The sequence below is a fragment of the Amblyomma americanum genome, chromosome 4 (assembly GCF_052857255.1).
Source record: "Amblyomma americanum isolate KBUSLIRL-KWMA chromosome 4, ASM5285725v1, whole genome shotgun sequence".
Taxonomy (NCBI): Eukaryota; Metazoa; Arthropoda; class Arachnida; order Ixodida; family Ixodidae; genus Amblyomma; species Amblyomma americanum.
In genome coordinates, this window is record NC_135500.1 from 114,539,454 (window position 1) to 114,559,869 (window position 20,416).

At 47.4% G+C, this 20,416-nt stretch overlaps 1 protein-coding gene across 7 annotated transcripts in view; it reads right to left on the reverse strand.

Moving 5' to 3' along the window:
• Positions 1-20,154, reverse strand: part of LOC144128254 (uncharacterized) — a 30,859-nt gene extending 10,705 nt beyond the window's left edge. For 2 of the 7 annotated variants that reach the window (XM_077661514.1, XM_077661515.1), the window contains exons 1-4: positions 12,750-13,985; positions 7,265-7,466; positions 7,108-7,204; positions 623-749 (exon numbers count right to left, since the gene is read on the reverse strand). In XM_077661514.1, coding sequence (XP_077517640.1) covers positions 7,158-7,204; positions 7,265-7,466; positions 12,750-13,754 — 1,254 coding nt within the window. In that variant the 5' untranslated portion in view covers positions 13,755-13,985 and the 3' untranslated portion in view covers positions 623-749; positions 7,108-7,157. The other 5 variants (XM_077661517.1, XM_077661519.1, XM_077661518.1 and 2 more) reach the window with 5 other exon arrangements.
• Between the last annotated feature and the right edge of the window lie 262 nt (positions 20,155-20,416).

The following is a 20,416-nucleotide window of genomic DNA, read 5'->3' on the forward strand; positions in this document are numbered from 1 at the left end:
TTGAAAGATGGACCAATGAAATGTTCAGTAGCTGTGCGTCACCTTGGATGACAAAGGAGTGGATGGAAAGGATAGGCTTTGTTGAGAGAGAGCATGAACAAGCTTTAATCATTGGGATTGGCAAAAGGATGTTTCTGAGCTAGTTGGCGAGAGCAAAGAGTGCGACAGCCAACAAGAAATGACCAACAAAGGCAAGAGACATGACATGAGGCTGACTAACAGCTGATCTGAAAAACACACAAGGAACCAGTATTGTTCTGTGTTATTGCCTCTGAGAAAAACACCATGCAAGAGCACATGCCCACCTCCCTAGTGAATCTACATAGTGAGTGCAGTTGCAGAATCAGTTTGATATCTGCAACTCTGTCCCTGCCATCACCCCTCTTTAGGAGCATGGTGCATATGAAGTCTTAGGCTTATACAATGACAGTGAGGATGTGTTTTACTTCATTCCCCATGCAAGCCTTTCTCTGAATGTCCGGGCAGCCATGGAAGAACACGGTGTGATCCCCTTCGAGAACGCCATTGGAATGACTGGATGCCTTCCTTGAGTTGTTCAGTAACACTTCTGTGCAGCAGTTAAAAACTGCCAAGGAAAAAATTGCATCCAAAAAAATGGTACCTGCACTGGCTTGTGGGTGGCACTGCACCGGTGTGAATGGCTCTGGCTGCTTCGAGAGAAAGGCTCAGGACATGTGCAACAGGTAGGTGCTGGATGTCTTTAGGTATGCCAATAATTTTCTCATTCTCTGCAACAAAGATGTCAAACATGAAATGTGCGACTGTGAAGACACTGTAATGGAGGCCTCCCAAACCAGCTGCTTTAAAGGGAAGGTGAAATGGTTTTTTGAGAATTTGAGGTTCTTCAAGAAATTGAATCTGTCAAGATTCAAGGTACAGCATGCCAAGTATTTTTTTGCCAGCATTTAAAATAGTGACGTAATCACCGATTAAAACCACAGCGATAGTCAGGCTTCTCCTCACTACATTAGAGAAGTGTGGAGAAACACGTTATGACCTCATTGTTGCCGAAATTTCATATGTCCGCTACCTTCGCCCACGAGCTGTAGTGAGCCTTCCAACACCACCAAACAATGCTTCGTGGGCTTCACCGTTGGCCGCATTGCTTTAATTCCTTGAAACAACCGTTTATTAGCTGGAAACGCAACGCCGCCCTATGTGACGTCACCGTTGCGGCCCCTGCCAATCGCTGCGCACTGCAGAGAAGCCTGACAACCAATGTGGATTTATTCTGCGATCACGTCACCATTTCAAACCCTGGCACAAAAATACTTCGCATGCGTTACCTCCAAGTTTCACACATTCTACCCCTTTAAAGTCGTCGAATTCAAAAACCTCTTCACCTGCCCTTTGACCTTGATTTCACGTCCCAACTCCCACAGAACCGGAGAATTTGTTTCCTCAAGCTGATGGAAATGACGGGAAACATACTTTTAAATCAGAATGAGCCAGGACAGAAGGCTTTCGATTCGCAACTTGATGTTAAGGGGGGACGCGGGTCTTGAAATCGCGAAAAATGGTCAAAAATGGCAATTTTCAAAAATTGCGATTTTGAAGTCTTTAATGTCCCAACTATGCCTCTACAAAATATTTTAGCTGAATTCCAACTCAAAGTATGAAAAAAACGGCAATTTAGAAACGTCGGTGAGCCGAAATTGAACGCCAAGCGCGAAGGTTTGCCCCATTTTCAAGCTGCCGTAGCTCCGCGCGACGCGAACCGATCGGCGCCATCTTGGTCTCGTTTGAGCTGGTTTCCCGCTCTCCAATTTGGCGCCTTACGGCAAGCTGTAGACCCTCGCACAGCGGAGCTATCAGCACCCGTTCGCAAGGGGGGAAAGCGTCGCGAGACGGCCGCCGATTGGGTAAAACGGGCGCTCCTCGAGGCGCAGCCCTCTGATTGGCCGTGACGCATGCTTTGCCCCCCGCGGCCGCGTTGTTCGGCTCCTTCCCGTCGTCTGCTTTCGCCTGCACGCCCGTCATTTTTCGCGCTCCTCTTTGTTTCCTAGTATTTTTCGTTCTGCCGTTTTCCTTATCGTTATTGTAGATATTTTGGCTCTTGAATCGCTTCTTCTAGCCTCGAATTTCGTGCTGTTGCGTGTATTTGCCTGCCTGGTGTCTTTGTTCCGTGTGTCACGATGGCCCGAGACGCGCACGCGAAAAGCAGTCGGCAAAAAGAGACGCGCATGGAATCAGTAGAGCGCTGCATCGTCGAGAACTGCAGCTTCGGTGATGCCGCAATCTGCTGTACCCTCGGTGGATGCGGCTGGACTGAGCTCGCCAACAACAGCTTCGCCGGTGGACGCGGCTGAACAAACCCTGTTGACGCCAGCATCGCCGGTGGACGCGGCTGGACAATGCCGATCGCCGTCAACTTCGGTGTTACCGCAAGTCTCTGCAGTGCCGGTGGATGTGCCTGGACTAAGCCCGTGGAAAATATCGACTTTTGATACGCTGCAAGCCGCTTCGAATTCCGTGTTGTCTGAAGCGGCCGAGCCGCTGACCTAAGCCTAACATCGACTTCGGCGTTTGCGCACGCCGCTTCGGGCAGACGGACGCTGCTGAACCGAGCTCGCGTGCTCAACGCTTCGACAAGCACGCGCAGCGCGGACCTTGGCAGCGCGCCAAGCCGCTGCCGCCGCTGATAACATCATTTGTTTTTTTATATATATTTTGAGGAGAGCTCCTGGGGGGGGGGGGGGGGGGGGGGGGGGGGGCGGGGCTCGGCGAACTTGGCAGAGCGCCAAGACGTTGTGCGCTCTAAGCGCTGAAGCTTGAACATTCGCATTAGACACTCCTCACTGTCCTGTTTCTAACCTCGCAAGAAGCAGTTTCTCGCTTCAACCAAGGAATGGCAACAACCAGCAGAGCTGTTGCAGCACAGCTTGGTTACAGGCCTGGGAGCTGCCTCATTGGTAGGAGCCTTGAAAAAGATAAACAGAGGCTGTGCAGGTCTGATAAGGGTCACACCAATGCTGAAAAGGTGAAGAAGAGGATGGCCAAGAAGCACAAGCCTGACAGCACCCAGGACTACTGCCCAGGACTTTTGTGAATGTGTGGCAGATTCAAAGAAAATAGCAAGTGAATTTCTGAGCTTTTTTTTGTCAAGTGCCAATGCAATACAGAGGTTTTCATAATCTTTACATGAACAGATTTCTGTAAATTTGGTGTTATTGTGTTCAGCAATGACTGGGCGGCATGCTAAAGCATTAAATTTTTCCATATGATCAGTAAACAAAAATGGCAGAGTAAGCAAAACTTTGAATGCAATTTTCTCAGCTTTGCTTTTTCGATCAAATGCCTTTGCCTTACGGAACTTTTCATAATGTTTGCATCGACTGATTTTATTGAAGTAGGTATCATTTTTTTCAGCAACACCTCAGCTACATCCTAAAGCTTTCCAATTTTCATTAAACCCAATAGACTAGCAATTAGGTCAGATGTAAGCTAATTACTCCCACATTGTTTTTTTTTTCCTACTTTGTTATTCATTCATGACCTATGTGATGACTTTTTAAAAATTTCTTTAGCTTTAGGATGTGCAATGGGCCCTTAAGAATGACAGCATTACTTTAAAACTAGTTTTTTTAATTAAGAAATCACCATAATGGCCCGTAAGAAAAGACCTAAGTGGCATAAATTATTTTGCCATATCTTCATTTCTAGATGAGATATATAAAATCTGAATATATATTTGGGATTAGCACTCAAAGATATATCTGCATGCCAATTTTCAGGAAGATATGTTAAGAAATAAAAAAAAAGTTTTCAAGACCCTCATCCCCCCTTAACTATATTTGCATGGATGCCCACTCTTAGGCCTCTATAAAAGTTAACATATTTAGGCCAGAAGGCATTATATATAAAAAGGATCTGAACCCTTTTGATTCGCAACCCGATATCACTCCAAGACTGTCAAGCGAAGGCTGACCATTATGGCTCTTAGCAGGGTCTGGAGTGTTCACAACACCAAATGGGCCCAAGCTTTGCCACGGAGATCGCCAGACTAGAAGAAGCCAGTCAGCCTACAACGCTCATTTCTGCTGTCAGTGAAATGTCGTTCTGGCAGTATAAGGGCATTACCAACAGCCAAATCCACAGCCTTACCACAGATGGGAGTGCAGATAAGCATAAGGCAGCTCATACCTTACATCTATGGGCTGTAACACAACCTGAAGAGGACTGTCACAAGAAGTGGGGTGTTACCCCACTTCCCTAAGGAAGGCACACCTAAGAAACCTTACCTAAGGAAGGCACAACAATGTGCATGAAGGCGACTAAAGGGAAAAGACACCTCAAGCATGAACAGCACCATCAGAAGCAGCACACCCGCTGTAAAGAGAGTCATGTACAACATCCCTCTGTCTTGGGGAAAAGTGTATATATGACCAAACTGGCGGATATTGTAAAGAAGGCGCGAGGAAGCATGCTAGGTCTGCCAAAAATGTCTCTTCGAGACAACTGCATTCAATAGCCCCGTAGATATATGAGACAAACGAAGAGAACGATAGAATGATGTGGAGATGGGAATAAACATGGCATTCCGTTAACATCGCCTCAACGCCATGTCACACTAGCTGGCAAAAGTACCTGACATCTACCAGATCATGCTAACATCCACGGAGCCTCTAAACACCATGAAGTATGCCACAGAGCCAGATGATGAGCCCACTGAAAATTGGCTTTGGTTCTTCGAAGTCAGAGCAGCGGCCTCTTTCTGGTCAGAAACAGACATGTTCGACAACTTCAGCGAGGCATGGTGGTGGTAAATCACTGTCACTTTCGGGAATAAGGCATAAAGGGATGACCTCAAGAATATCGTAATTGACTCTCGGCAACTCCGAGTAGGGGCTTTTATTGCACAGCAAACAAGCCACTATTCCCCATGTCCACAACTAGAAGCCTCAACGAGACAGCGAATCACCAGGAAACCTTCAGGACATCCCAATGTGTCCTAGATTCATGAAAGAACTCCTTTCAAGCCGCTGCAACAGCACCCACAGCAATGTTACCAACGTCTTATACTTATCAGAACAAGCCTCCACCAAGCCCCCACGACTGCGTGTCATATAGAGGCCGTTGGGTCTGCCTCAGACCACCCACGTCCAACAGAACAAGCCAGCTGGTGTTCCATCGTTGAACTTCATCCAGGGACCTCAGAGATCTCCTCTTAAGTTTCATAATAATCAGATGGAACGAGTATTGTCACCAAAGCTTCGTGTCATCACGCAGCAGTGCACTCTGCATTTTCCCGTAAATGCCATCTTGACAAGTCAACCTTGTCATCCCAGGCACACATCACAAAGCAATAGATCCTTCTGTTGAAAATGTTAACCGCCATGCGGACAAGTAAATACCATGTCCCATCACACCGAGAAACAGGCCAGGTAGGTACCACCTGCAGGCATCGAGGAAAATGACCCAGCTCCGATCACGTAGCTGCACCTGGTTAAGGAAACACAGCCACCCTCAAACCAAGATAGCACCCAATTGCAAAGCTAAGCCACGCGCTCTCTCTACAGGACACCATCAGTCCGTCAGAAAGAAACAGCTGGTGTGAAAGCCGCCAAAGAACTGATAGGTTGTGCCACTGATTCTGCTAACCCCTGCCACTGTTGTTCTGGTATTAGAGCTACGAAAGTGCAACGCACTTTCATTTGAATAGTACTAACACCATAGAAAGAGCAGCAGCTCCGGAAGAAACGCATGCACTTTGTGTTTAACGTTGCCTGCCATAGCTGAAACTCATTTGAAGTAATGAGCACAAACACACTGTCTTTATGCGACCGTCAATACCATATGAACAGAAAGTTCTGATTCGCCAATACAGGGAAAAGTAATCCTCACCAGTCGCTTCACTGAGAACGGGGAATCGTGTGAGGGACGAAGCAGAGAAGAGGTAGACTAAGTGGAAATTGCAACAAAACATGGCACTCCCTTAGCATCACCTCGGCTCCACATGACATGTAGGCACACCCTTCAGTTAGCGTGAGAAGTTTTGGATGCAGTGGCAATCGACGACAACAGAGAAGTGTGTAGTACTAAATCTGTGGCTCTCACCAAGGAAGAAGGAAGGCAGCTTCAGCAATTTTATTCCTTGACAAATGTCTTTTTTTTTATTGCATTTAAAAAACATTTCTTTTTTTGCTTTGCCCTTCCTTGCCACATGTTCCCTTTTGCACACTTACCTTTCACAGCTTCCCCCTGTGACGGGACAACATCTTGTTTCTCACGACAGAGCAGTATTCTCCCTCAGAGGTTCTCCTTTCCCTGTTTTCTGTCTACATATATTCTTGCATGCTCTGATCAGTTGTTAGTCAGTGTAGTGCGATATGTTGTCCCTTTGTGGTTACTTTCTTATCAGATGCCGCACTCTTTGCTATTTACTTATGTTTTACAGAGACAATCACAACTGCCCGATCTACACACTCAGCTCGTTCACTCGAAATGTCCATACCTGGTCAGAGCCACTTTCAAGGCAGCATGACTTCATATCAGACACTCACAAAAGGATGAGACAGACACCATGATGTTGATCTGTCTTCATCCTCAGCAGTGCTTCACTACTATAGGAAAAAAACCAATAGTCTGGCCTCAACCATTAATCAAACGGGCTTGAATGCATGTCAATACAGGTTTCAGATGTGGGCGTGGATCTAGCCTTACACAGTATTGCCATGCGGTAGCTGGTCCCAGACAAGGGAGTGTGATGGTGTCTATTTAAGATCTAAATAGTGCAACACAGATAAAAGTCCACTGGTAAAAGGAATCACTTCTGCGACTGATTAGCTGGTCCTTGGGCATATAGCTACAGAGTTCCCTGAGGAGCATTCACCCTGCCACCAGCACAACTGAGCACTGAAGTGAGAAAATATCAAGTTACAGTCATAAATAAGAGTGCTGTGGAACTAAATGACACACACCTAGGTGATCGAGCTAATGCTGGTCTCAAGGTTAGCACTGACCCATTGACCATCGTGTCACTTAAGTCAGTGTACAGTAGCTGCAACAGCAGCTAGAGTGGACCAAGATTACGGCCACAGCCATGCGCAAACAGATGGAAAAGGCAACATGCAACGCAATGCTTACCATGAAACATAGGATGCAGACGGGGAATCCAGAGATGTCAAGTGTAGACCTTATGTCTGCGTTGCTGTTCCAATTACAATTCTCGCCGTTTGTGTCACTGGAAGCAGAGAACACGAGCATTTAGATTCCTTGCAAAGGAAGGCACCACTTCACTCACCTCTGTCTGCCTGTGCACAGACTTCTGTCTGTGTGTTTCTGCTGCGCATTGGTGGAGAGCTTCTGATGCGTGTTAATGAAGAGGTGCTGGTCCCTTTGCTTTTTGTGGTGTGCTTTTTGCACAAGTATGGCCTCCTCCTTTGGGTTGAAATGCTGTTAAGAGCAGAATCAGCTTCCGGTCTTGTGCTAGGGACATTGGACTCCTGCGGAGAATGCAAAGGCTCTTCAGTCATCAATGCAACATTCTTTACCTGAAGTGATTGACATGTGGGCAAAGGACTTTGAAAAGTGCACACAAAATGAGGCAGTGGCAGCCATTGCAATGGGGACTTAATTTTCCATGCACTCATGCTTATTATGTAACATGCTTGTTCTGCTCCATTTGTTGTAATGTACTGACTGTAGAAGAAGTTCAAGGCAGCAGAACTCTAGTCATTTCTAAAGCAGTTAAGGCAAGCACAGCACCAATAGTAATCCTACCAAGAAGTAATATAACCCTTACAAATAATGCAGAAAGCACAAGCAGCAAAAGACTATAAAACGAATCGGGGACTCAGTGCTAGACAGCAGCAATACTGCATTTTAGAAACTTGCACAAACAGTCACAGTGTTTGAAAAAGCAAGCTATTTTGAAAAATAGTAGGGCAGGATGAAACTGTATGTCCAAGGCTCTGTTAATTGGGTTTTAGTTTAGTTGAAGCACTTTTTTGTGCTGGAGCATCCTATAGTTTCAGCTAGAATTACCCACAGAGATGCAAAGGTGGAAAGAGATTTCCTGTCGTCAATTTTGATCTGAATGCGAAGAGAAATTTTTTCCTGCCAGAGGATTTTTCATTCAAATGTGAAGCTTCTGAGAAAGTTGCACAGCTTTCCTTTGTAGCTGTTCGCTGATTTCAGGTGGAATGCTAATTAGTAATTACTTCCTAATTGAAATATACCTTACAATGGGGTTCACCCTAAACGTAAAGTTAGTTTGTGCGAATTAATTGCCTTCAAAAGTTTACGGTAAGGAACTATCTGATCAAAATTGAGTTAGCACTAAATATGGTGTCTAAATTCTAATATGCAACTCCCTATTTGCCACACTTGAGGTTTCTCTATTTCTTAAGCATCCTCCATGCTGCAGTTTGGGTACACGAATTGCTTCCCACTTTTTCGAGTTTTGCTAGTTCTGCCTAACTTTTGGGACACTACACATCCATGCAAAATGCAAACACTTGGCACATGAGAATAGCACCATGCAGTGCTTGCATGACTGGATTTTTTCATGCAGAAGCAGCACATTTGCCCATTTAAGCAACATAGGGCAGTACCATTTCCGACTCACAACTATGCACGCAAGCAAATCACACAGGCATCAGTATCGAAATCTCCCACTACAAGGAGTAGAATTGGCATGTAAGCTGCAAGTGCATTGGGTAGGACGCCACTTTCTGCATGCTTGCCATTAGCGCAAAGCAGGCGGCGATGATGATGAGTTCAGTAGGTAGCCAAACAGCGTGCACTCCACCCATGTCATTAGGGTCTCCAAAGAGATCGAAAGGCATGCCAGTCATCCCTGGCAGCATGTTAGCTCCGACTCCCGCAGCATGGGTAGCTTGCTGTCTAAGTTATGTGCAGACTTATTCGCATCCCTTGACCTTGAGGTGCTGACTTGGGCGACTTGAGTCCACCTATGTTCCAGAAAGACGAGTACAGATGCGTGCCTCATGACTGATCATGGTGTCGGTCCCTACTACGAGCAAAGAGACAGCGGACACGGACGGCTGCGACATGTCTCACCTAGCATCTTGTAGTATTGAGCAGTGATCGCATTTACACAATGGGTTTACAGGTGGCAGAATTTGTGGTGACAGCCCTGTCCACATTAGCTTTTTTGTGGACATTGCAATCCCCATTTGCATTGGTCAGGCTCAGCACATCGATGTCATTTGCCTGGCTGAAACCTTTGTATACAGACTTCTGCGGGGTGACTGTGACGGACATGTAGGTGACACCCTGCAACTTATGAGCGGTATTCATACACACCAGGACAATGGGGCCGCCGCACCAATACTTTGGGTGAATGCGTGGGAGTCGATTGCTATTAATTAAGCTCTGTCCAATTCTGCAATTCTGCTGGTGACATTGCCTGGCCTTCATACAGACAATGTGACCTGCAATGTGACAATGTGGCCTGCATCTGTATAGTATAGACTGCAACTGGCCCTCTGTGCATTCACGAGGCTGTCGGCCACGTCCATGCGTAGCATCATCACGCATGGTTTTCCAATGCAAGGCATCACTTCCAAAGGTTGACCTCCAAGTTCTGCCTTTGATATTGTAGCGGGAAGAATATATTTACAGGAACAGCGATAACGGCAGCTGAGACTGTTGCAAGCAGCGCCTAGTGCACCAAGAGACTTTCATCATCGTCTTCGACCGCCTTCGGCTCGTGGCATAGGTGTACACTCTACATCACCGTCTGCCCGCTGCAATATTGTGCTGACCTTCTGGCAGCTCCCTCCTTTTTGACTTTCCTCCTCTGTCCAAAGATGACAGATGGTCTCCTAATCCTATGGCACCACTGTTGTTACACTTGTAAGAGTCCAAGCAGTAAACTCCACTGGGAAACAGAACTTCACTGTCATTGACAGAGACAGAGCAACTTTCAATAAGACCAATCTCTTTCAGTCCAAATCAGTTTGATCTCCAATCTCTGCGTGTGCGTTGAAGAAGTGGACAGATGATACAAGGCTTGCTCTGAGTTGAGCACACTGTCTTATGGGCACGCTTGATTGCCCTCGCAGCACACATGGGGGAATTCGCTTCTGATCACTGCGGAAAATTGTAACCAAGCCCTTGAATGACCTGAGGTACTTGCAGGTAAGCGGTTTTAGCTGGGCATCGACTCGCTGAAGAATGTCTGCAGACATTAGGCTAACTTCATCAATGTTGATGCACTTGAAATTTATGAAGGTGCCGCAGAAGGTACAGAGTTTGTTATTGTGGAGTCCACCATCTTTTTTGAGTATGAGTTGAAGCATCTTGGCACTATACTGCCCCAGTGCATTGCTATGTCATATCTGCACGTTCTTTCTTCTCGACCAACTCCTGCACCACTCTGTTGAGGTTAGACATCCCCATTTTTCTTATTCACATATTCCACAACATATGCGGCACACATTTGCATGCTCAAAACAGTTTGCATGCCCATGTAGAGTTTAGCCCAGAGGAGATCCAAGGATAAAAGCAGTTCACCCATTTTTGCTGAACCACTCGGAGGAACATGATGGTAAGGCATGGGGTATCTGCTCAGAGAATGGCAATGTATTTAGCTTCACTTTTTACAATGTGATGCTCCCCAAACTGCACTGTGGAAACATAATCAAGATATTGTTACATGTCGTGTTACTTTGCACGCAACCTTCCATTCTGCAGTTCCCCTGAGTCTCACTTTCTGGGGTGGTAAAGGCATGATCACATGGCCTCATCAGTTGGTATGAAGGAAGGATTGAACCAGCAGTGTGTGCTGTTATGCTTTTAGCAGGTGTGTATATTCCGATGGGTCTGAGTGCGGGGCTTGTGCAGGAGCTTAGTGTTGAGAGAAGACCATGCTGAGAAAAAAACTTCTTCATTGGGTGCATTCCCGAGCTAGAAAAGGATATGGCCGTGCCCGTTACCTCTGTCGACACTCAATCCGCTTGAAGTAATCCGCTACATATGTTATGCCCTGAACAAGGAAGACTGGTGATTGTGGAGAATGTTTAAAATTGCTCTCACCATCCGATCAAAGTAGATGGTACATACCACTGCATCACTGCTGACCAAATGAAATCGGCAGATGAAATTCACCTCCTCCATACACACTTGCACCTCATCAAACTAAAGCTGGAGTCGCTGGAGCAGTGTGAGGAGGTCAAGCCAATATAACGCTGGAACTGAACAGTTTGAGAAAGGCGGTAGTCTTACCAAGTTGCCAACTCAAGACAAACCAATAGTTCTTACAGTGGACCCTGTATTGCGCTGTGATTGGAATGCCATATCATGCCATACCCATATCCCACTCAATTGCCTCTTGCACAAAGTTCTTTTCTGGCAACTGTTTAGTGATATTCTGCACCGATGGGGTAATGCAGAATACCACGGACATTGCTGGCAAGGTGATATCACACACACACAGCCATGCACAGAACACGAATAGAGAGACTTCCCAGCTGTCAGACCTCCGGATCGCACTCATGGCATGAATGGTTTGGTTTGTGGGGGTTTAATGTCTCAAAGCAACTCAGGCTATGAGGAACGCCGGAGTGAAGGGCTCCAGAAATTTTGACCACCTGGGGTTCTTTAACATGCACTGACATCACACAGTACACGGGCCTCTAGAATTTCGCCTCCACCGAAATTCAAACACCACGAACAAGATCGAATTTGCGTCTTTCGGGTCAGCAGCCGAGCACCATAACCACTGAGCCACTACGGCATGAATGATTGGTGTCGGCTTTGCCAACAGACCCTACTCGCCACGGTTCTCTCTGTATATATCTACGAAGAGATTTTCATAGACACATATCTATGAAACGACTATTTCTCTGTGTGCTGATCAAATGAGCTTTACCTGGACCAGGTGCCATGACTTTCTTAGTGTCGCTCCCCTCTTTTTTTCCCGCTCACTGTCCTCTCCCTATCCCTTTTATTCCCGCTGGCTCCAGCTGAGCTACTCCTGGATATGATGGCAGATGCCGCAGCCTGCAAAAATCTTTTCCTTCCTTTTTGTATTACAATAAACAGCTAATAGCATTAAAGTCGTGGCAGCACAGCCACTTGCCAGAGAGGTCACTGCATTCGGGAAATGTTTCTTCCGTGTCCTCGGCATTAACATTTGGTGGATCTACGTGATACATGCTCAGAGTTTTTTGTGTTAATTTTGACTTTTTGATGCCTGTGCAATGGACTCTTACAGGGAACCTGCAATCATGGCGGGGGCTTTTCAGATTGCACCGGCCAAAGTTGTCTTCGCCACCATTCGGCATTTCAGATAAATGGTGAGCGCTTTGACCTGCTCAGAGTTTCTCGAAAGTGCAGTCATCATTTCACCTATGCATCTACACACGTTCACAAACGGCCCCCTTATCCCGTACTGACCACCGCATCAATGTCCGGACCTGCACGAATGCAATTCTGGGGGAATTTTGTTGGATGAATGGATACGGCTGAACCCTTCAAATCGGGCGGTGGCTCAAGCCACCTAGCCATGACATAATTGTGAAATTTTACTCTCGTCTTGATTTCAGCCCCCAATCAGATAACCTTCGCTTGGTTACTTCTACCCGCTTAAAATCTACTTTCCCTTCAGTGTCCTTAAACCCCGATGCCTTGGGTGAATCTTCCCCGCTGCTTTCCACTGTAGGGTGAAGCCCTTTACAGAAAAGTATCAAGTGTTCAGCCGTTTCCTCCTCTCCGCACGCAAGTTTCTCGTTCACAGCGCCCCACGGCGGTGGACCTACCTGCCTTGCAGGATACCCGTAAACATTCGTCGTCGGTAAGCGCGGCACTTGTCCCTGGAGCACAGACTGCTTACACGACGCGCACAAGTGGAACGAAGTCAAGTCCGCTTCTGGAAACACTGGTCGCAAGATCGAGTGGCACGCTTCGGGGAGCACGGTCAGATCGTTCTTGAACCACAGTAGATGACATACTGAACACGTATAACCAAACGGATTGTCTCGGAACTGCTGCTCGAAAACTTGAGTTGAACCGTCACACTTTGCCCGACGCGCTTCCCGTTTTGCTTGAGCCTCGGCGGCCCTCACCGCAGGATCTGCGCGACGACGGCGGATCGCCTCCGCCATTGCAGCTCGAACGGCAGGATCTTGACGGCGACGGCGCCTTTTTTCTGCTTCGGCGGCCCTCACCGCGGGATCTTGACGGCGACGGCGGATCGCCTCCGCCACTGCCTCTCGAACGGCAGGATCTTCACGGCGACGGCGCCTTTTTTCCGCTTCGGCCGCTCGAATATCAGGATCTTGGCGGCGGCGGCGCTTCGCTTCTGCTTCGGCGGCCCGAATGGCAGGATCCGCACGGCGCCTACGTTGAGCCTCTGCTCTAGCGGCACGTCTCGCATCCTCTGTGGAAGCATTCGAGTCTAGTGTACCAGAGCATCCTAGCAATATGTAATTCGAGCAGCCGGGTCCCCAATCTGCTGTGGCAGCATTCGAGTATAATGTAGTGCAATATTCTAGGACACTGTAGTTCGAGCAGCCAGGTAAGGAGTGGTCTTCCATCGCGCAGCGTTCCAGCCGTGAAAGCAGCAAAGGTGGGACAGACTGAAGGGAAGCTCGATTGCGGGCAGTCTGGGCAGCCAAGGTTCGCAAGCAGTGCTCGAGAACCGAACGCAAGTGGTAGCAGCTGGCAGCGGTTTCGGCAGAGCAGCTGGGCGGTGCGACTGAAGCGCCATTGTGGAATGAGCGTGCAAACGCCAAGCAAGAAAGAAAAATTATTTGAGCATACATATTTGTTAACTTAAATAAAACAGCAGTTGGTAGCAATAGATTCGCGGTATTTGGTCCACAGGCAATGCGGGTAGAGGCAACGTTGATAGATATACTTCAGTTTCGAAACACTCCCGCTAAGGCGCGACTTGCTCCTAGCATGAAAAATATGTAATGAATAAAGCTAGCAGGAATGCAGCTGTCATGAAAAATAGGGCATAGCTCCGTGGAACCCGGCGAATGTCAGGTCTCCGTGGAGAGCGGGGACATACTTTGAAAGGGTCAGTGGCCACCTCGGCCAAGGCGCGCGCCCTGTTTGTGCACAATCCCGCCTGCGTTAGTTGCACGTGCGGCGGCCTGTTTCCCGTCGATTGCAATTTTTCTTGGCCGCAAGACGGGGAACACATGCCGGGGTGCTGCGTGCACGAATCACTCCCGAACTGGCTGGAGAGTGTTTGCATTTCCGAGAGGTCCGAAAAAAAAAAATAAAGGCTTCTGTGGACTGTAAAGGTGAAACGTGATAAGTGGCAGCCGGCCAACACTTCACGCCTGTGCAGTGTTTCGATCGTTTCCTTGCTACGAGTACTATAGTTACGTGTACTGCTTTAAATTAATTTATACTCAACGTGTGAGCTAAAAACGACGTTAGCGTTTTTGTAGGCATTTCTATTTCATGCATGATACTGCACGAGTACGATCGTTTCTGCCAACATATACCGCGCGCGCGGAATCGTGCATTAATTGTGTTTAAAATGCTAGTACACTCAGGACGCGCAGTTACGGTCATGATCGAATCGCATATTTAGTGTAAAGAGACTAATTCGCAAGGAATAAGGGAACTTAATTGATCTGAACAGAACACACGAAATGCATGCGTGGCTCCTGGCGTTTCCGTCTGCCGCTCGCAACCATGCAGTTTGCCTAAAGCAGCAAATGTCTCGTGACTGATTTGAAATCGACAAGAAAGCGAACCCATCAGGGATCGTTACGCCGTAGCTTTTATCCAAGGTTCTGAATAAAATAGGTAACGGCTAAGCGGCAAATTATTACAGTTTAATATTCCATAATGACATCCAAATACTTCTAGCTGTTGATTTTTACTTCCTGTGTGGTGATTAGTAGTCCTAATACTAGACCATAGATTCTTTTATAAACCATTTGCAAAATTCCGAAAGCCAACAACAAAAAAAAGGGAGCTTTGACAAAAGTTTGAAAAAAAAAAAAAAAGGAGCTAAAGCATCGTACCGAAGCTTGCTGAAGCACATGTTTCCTCGGGATATTTCACAAAGATGAAAGTGGGACTTGCAATGTAATTTTTCAGAGAGACCCCCGCTGCAATCCGGTACTTGCAAGGTGAAAGAAAAAAAATACTGAAACGGCGACAACCTACATTACCCCAGTGCTGAAGTAATGAGTATGCTAAAGTCGTACGAGGAACTTTTCAAGGGGATCACGGAATGGACCGAAAGCCTTCTTACTGTGCAATCTCCTTTGCAGGCTGTTGTAACGTACATTTCTAAAATGGTAAAGTTCAACATGAGGGCTTGCCAAGTACACAATGCAATCGTTCAGAAGCTTCTTATCTCCACCTATGCCCGAATGAGCTTACGCATTCACCTGAGTCAGCTTGGAAAAAAAAAAGAAAGAAGTTAACGGCCGCGGAAGCAAAACGTGTGCTGGAGTCAACATAAAGTCACACCACAATTTTGATAATGTGCATAAGCTTGTGTGTATTTTATATAACTTTTTTTCTAGAAGCTTATTAGCATATTTTTCGCATATTGTTGTAATAAATTGATGGAGTGGTGTTGCGAAGCTTTTTGTCACTACTAGGCTTTTTGTGCATTCTTTCCGTGATTTATACCTAAGTAGCTTGCTGTATAATGAAAAAAGAAGTCAGTTAACGCGACGCGAACTTTTTGCCAAAGTTTAATAGGCTGGAATTGTTTAATTTTTATTAGGAGTTTTTAACGGCTGCGTTTCCAGCAAACTTTTTTGGCAGGTTAAGAAAATGCTGTTCAACGCGCCGTCCCGCTGCAGTGGCTCGGTACTACTAAACTGGACTACCAGCTGGTTCGAACCCGACTGCGGCGGCAACGTTTCAGTGGAGGCAAAACGCAAAATGGGGGCTGTGTGCTGTGCGTGTCAGCGAACAATAAATATATCCCCACGTGGTCGAAATTATTTTGAAGCCCTTCACTACGGCACTTCTCTCTCTCCCTACTGCTTCGCCCGCGGTGCCGTTGAGGTGTCCTCCTAAAAGAGAGCGAGAGTTACTCCGTCTTTCGTTTCCCATAGCCAGAATGATTATTTTTAAGGCCTGATAAAATGTCGACTTCACATGAACAGGTTTCGCAAAATACGACATATTTGGATGTCGCAAATACATTCCAAATACCGCACTCTAGCATCGTTTGTGTGTGTGTGCTCCTGAAGAATAACTGCCTTATAATAGGCACCACAGAGGTACTTGACTTTGCTGAAAGTATGGAATTTTATCATTTGAGTCATACTCCTATATATATTGATACGCGTCGCTCTGTGAGCGAAGCAGCTCACTTTCAAGGAAGCGCGTTCGGCCCCAGTGCGCGCTCCCGAAGCGCGATGAATAGAGTGGGCACAAAAAAACTGGCTGGGGCTTAGCTAAGGTTAACCCTGGATATCTCGAAGCGAAAAGATTCGGTGATGCTTATGGTTTAGCTTATGGTTATGCTTTATGATTTAGCCTATGGTTATGCTTACGGTTTAACTTATGGATATACGTTGGTTATATAGCTTATGGTTATGCTATACGTCTGCCTGTGTAGCTATGCAAATTGGTTATCAATGATGTATATACCATATAAGTTATGCAGGATTATTAAACTTCTTTATTCATCATTTTCCAAGTCTGGGCGAGGTTCAACGTTCTGATCTTCATCAGGCTCCTCTACTGCAGAGTACACCTTCTCTAGCCGTGCATCGTCGATGCTTATACCGTAATGCTTATGGAGCGGGGACTCTATAATTAAGCAACTGTACCCATGGAGCGAGCACATCACGAGACACCACGTTCGATAGGTAAGTAGCCTTGGAGAAAATCCCCCTCTTCAGATTGACCACTATGGTCTTACCCTCTTCAATGTCGCGTGGTAGCTGCTTCAGCATCTTATCAGTTTCCACGGGAACGTTAACCACTGGCACAAATGGTATATGCGTGGCGATATGAGACGCTCAGTGACATCGTTCAAAACTGGCAGACCCGACGGTTTAGGTGGATAGCGATATCCGTTGCTAATGCTAAACAGAGGGACTTCCTCTTTGACTAAAGATGTCCTACATGAGGCACAAACCCTAGCCACAGTTTCATTTTTAGATGCCAAACTCGATCGTGTTTTCCGCATGGCGGCACTTACCGGCTTTAAATCTCTTACGTACCATAGTCTTTCACACACATCACATGGGAAGCCAAAGGGATTGTTCACTAAGTCCGTCGTGAACGTTGTGGTCGCACTTGCACTTTCACCAAGTTTCAACACGTAGTCTGTGTAACGGAGAGCCTTTACCTCTTCTTCCGTCGCTGTGTCGTCACTCTGACGGCTGCTGACACTGGCGGCTAGAAGCCGCTTTTGGGCATCTTGTCGTCGTCGTTTAGCGAGACGCTGCGCTCGTTGCTCGGGTGTTTCACTAGCTCGTTTGGCTCTAGCCTTTTCATTCTTCCTCCGCAACTGCTCAGCAATTCCCGAACTTTCACCATCTTGGCTACTCTCAGCTGACATGGCCGAACGTCGCTGTTCAGCTTCCTTTTGACGCCGTTTAGCGAGACGTGCCTGTCGTACTTCTGGCGTTTCAGACTCGGCTTTGCTGCGTCGTTTAGCGAGACGTTGTTCTCGTTGTTCGGGTGTCTCGGACGCTCGTTGAGCTTTCAGCCTTTCATTTCTTCGCTTCTTTTCAGCCAACTCCCGTGGTAGCACATCTGTATCGGTAGCATCACTCTCTTCTCCTTCCATGTTGAATGCGCACGCCTATTCTCTGGCAAGCGGTTATATAGTCGGCCTCCGCGAGAAACGCGCTTGCGGCGAACGTCAAACGATGACGCATAGCGCGCGGCAGTGGCCACCTGCGCCGTGCGTGACGTCACTCGTGCTCCAACATACGCCGGCTCGCGCGAAGCGCGGTGTTGACTAGCGTAGTGAAGCTTTTGTCGGACGCCGTAGCAGACGACGCGGTCGTCCCCACATCAACGTTTTTCGACAAGGACAGTTGGAAAACTCTGCCCCCGGGAATCGGCCACACTTCCCTTGCCGCTTTCATCTCAAATACCCCCCCCCCCCCCTCCCCCAATAGACTAAAGGTAACGACATCTCCTCCCTCCTCCTCCTATGCCGGCGCTGCTCCTCTCGGCTCCTCCTGGGCGCCGACGGTGGCGGCACCTAGGCAGGGGGATGCTAGCAGACGCTCCCAGCAGATGCTAGCAGACGCCTTTTGGCGCGCAGCAGACCGCGCGCCCCAATGAATTTTGTGTTGCGTTTTTTGCCTTGGCTTCGGTCGAAATGACATTATGACATGGAAGATCGAAAAATAAGTTGCTGAAATAACTGCCGCGACCAACGCAGCGCTGCTTTATCGAAACTTTTTGTCCTGCGATCGCTTTGATTGCGGAGCATACGTTGGAAGTGGCGTGCCGCGATATATTCAGCGCGTTGTGTTCACAACGGTCGCGCTTTGGCACGCAGCGGACCGCGCGCCCGAATGAATTTGTTGCTGCGTTTTCTGCCTCTTATTCGGCCGCATGGCATGGGAGGTACAAAAATTACCCAAATAACAGCCCTGACCGACATTGCACTGCTTTATCGGAACTTTTCGTACTGCCATCGCGATGCACACGGTGGAAGTGGAGTGAGCCAGCGAGCTCGCGGCACTATAGTGAATGTCTCGGAGTCGTGTTTTTCAACCGGCGTCTTTTGCCCAATCTTATTAAAAATTTAACTCCACAAAGAGGAAGTGGACCGACATGCGACTAGATGTGCGGCCTAGACTTTATCTGAACGGACGACGGTTTAATGCTCCTATAATATATTCTCCCAAAGACGTGTTCGCTCGTGCAACGGGCTGTACGTGTTATTCAGTGAGTAGGTGATTACTCATCTGAATTTCAATTATTTTAGTGCAGGAAAGCTTGGAGATTATTTCGGAGTTAATATACCTCGGACACCTCGCAGGCTACCGTTAAAAATATCCGACTGATGGTAGCCACGTAATGTTTGTTTCTATATAGGCGAATACGAAGCCCTATAGTTGCGCACTGTGACACGGTTGTGATCAGAATTTTGATGTAGGGTTAATAGTTTGGGTTAACAACAGCCAAAAAGGCATTTAAATGCTGTTTCGTGAATAACCACAGCGCCGCATGAGTCATTCGAATGCTGCTTGTTTAGTTGATTATCATCTTGGGTTAGCATATGCAATAATGGCTGGTAAGAGAACATTGCCTTCCCTCTTGCAATCTCCATGCCTAACGCGCAGTATAGCCTGGACTGCCGCAGTTAATCGCTTTCGGTCGAAGTAGCGTGCAACAGAAAAAAAAAAAACTCAAATGCTGAAAAATCAAAACTCCAATTTACTCAGTTCTCTATGAAGCAAATACGCTGGTGCGTTTAGGGGGGCTTCAACAGCGATAACCACCCCTTTGGCGTCGAGTTCGTGAGCGACGGAGTCCAACTGCAACAAAACAAATACGTCCAGCGATGCGCCAAACACGAAAGACAGACCTCCACCGCGAGCAGCATGAACAGCGTAGGCTCGAACGGCAAGAACCGCCCTTTTACTATCGAATTCGTGAGCGAAGGAGTCCATCTGTAACGACCCAAATACGGCAAGCAATGCGCGCAACACAAAAGCTAGACATATATTGCGAGCAGCATGTACAGCGGGTATCAGACAGCGAGAACCGCCTCTTTATTATGGAGCTCGTAAGCGAAGCAGTCCAACTGCGACAAAAATTCCTGCAGCAGTGCCCAATATGAATGCTAGACCTCCAACGCGAGCAACGCAAACATGGGGACTCAAAGCGTAACTTTCGAGTCGAGCCTGCGAACGAGTCTGACTGCAACCACGTCGACACGACACGAAATGCGCGCAACATCTAAGCTGCACCTCCAGAATCTAGCAGAGCTGGCACGGTGGGTACAAGACAACAAGAAGCACAGCTTTCGTAGCCTACGAGCGAACGAGTCCATCTATAACTATATGCCAAACAGCATTTACTACGAAGAAAGGCTGCAGTCGCTCGAGCTTCGCACCAAATCACATGAAAGAAAAAACACGACTGACAACTGAAGACCGGCCACTCACCTCACAGTGTGGCGGATCCAGCATATTATCGAAGTTTGCCCGGCCGATCCTGTTCATCGAAACCTTTCGGCGAGCCGCTTCGCTTTTTCCGGACGGAATTACAAAAAAAAAATCTTTTCCCACTGCCTCTTCGGTTGTTGCATCTATACGCGCAAAAGAAGCTCGGCATCGCCGCAACGCGTAGACGCCGTCAAATATGGAACAACACTTCCCGCCAAAACTGTTGCACAAAAAGAAAACGAAGCGCAATTCCTACCCCCGACAAAGGCGCCGGCGTCTGCTGCGGAGCAAAAAAGCGCGCGCTAACACGTGACCACGGCGCCTCGGCCAATGGGAGGCTCGATTATCCG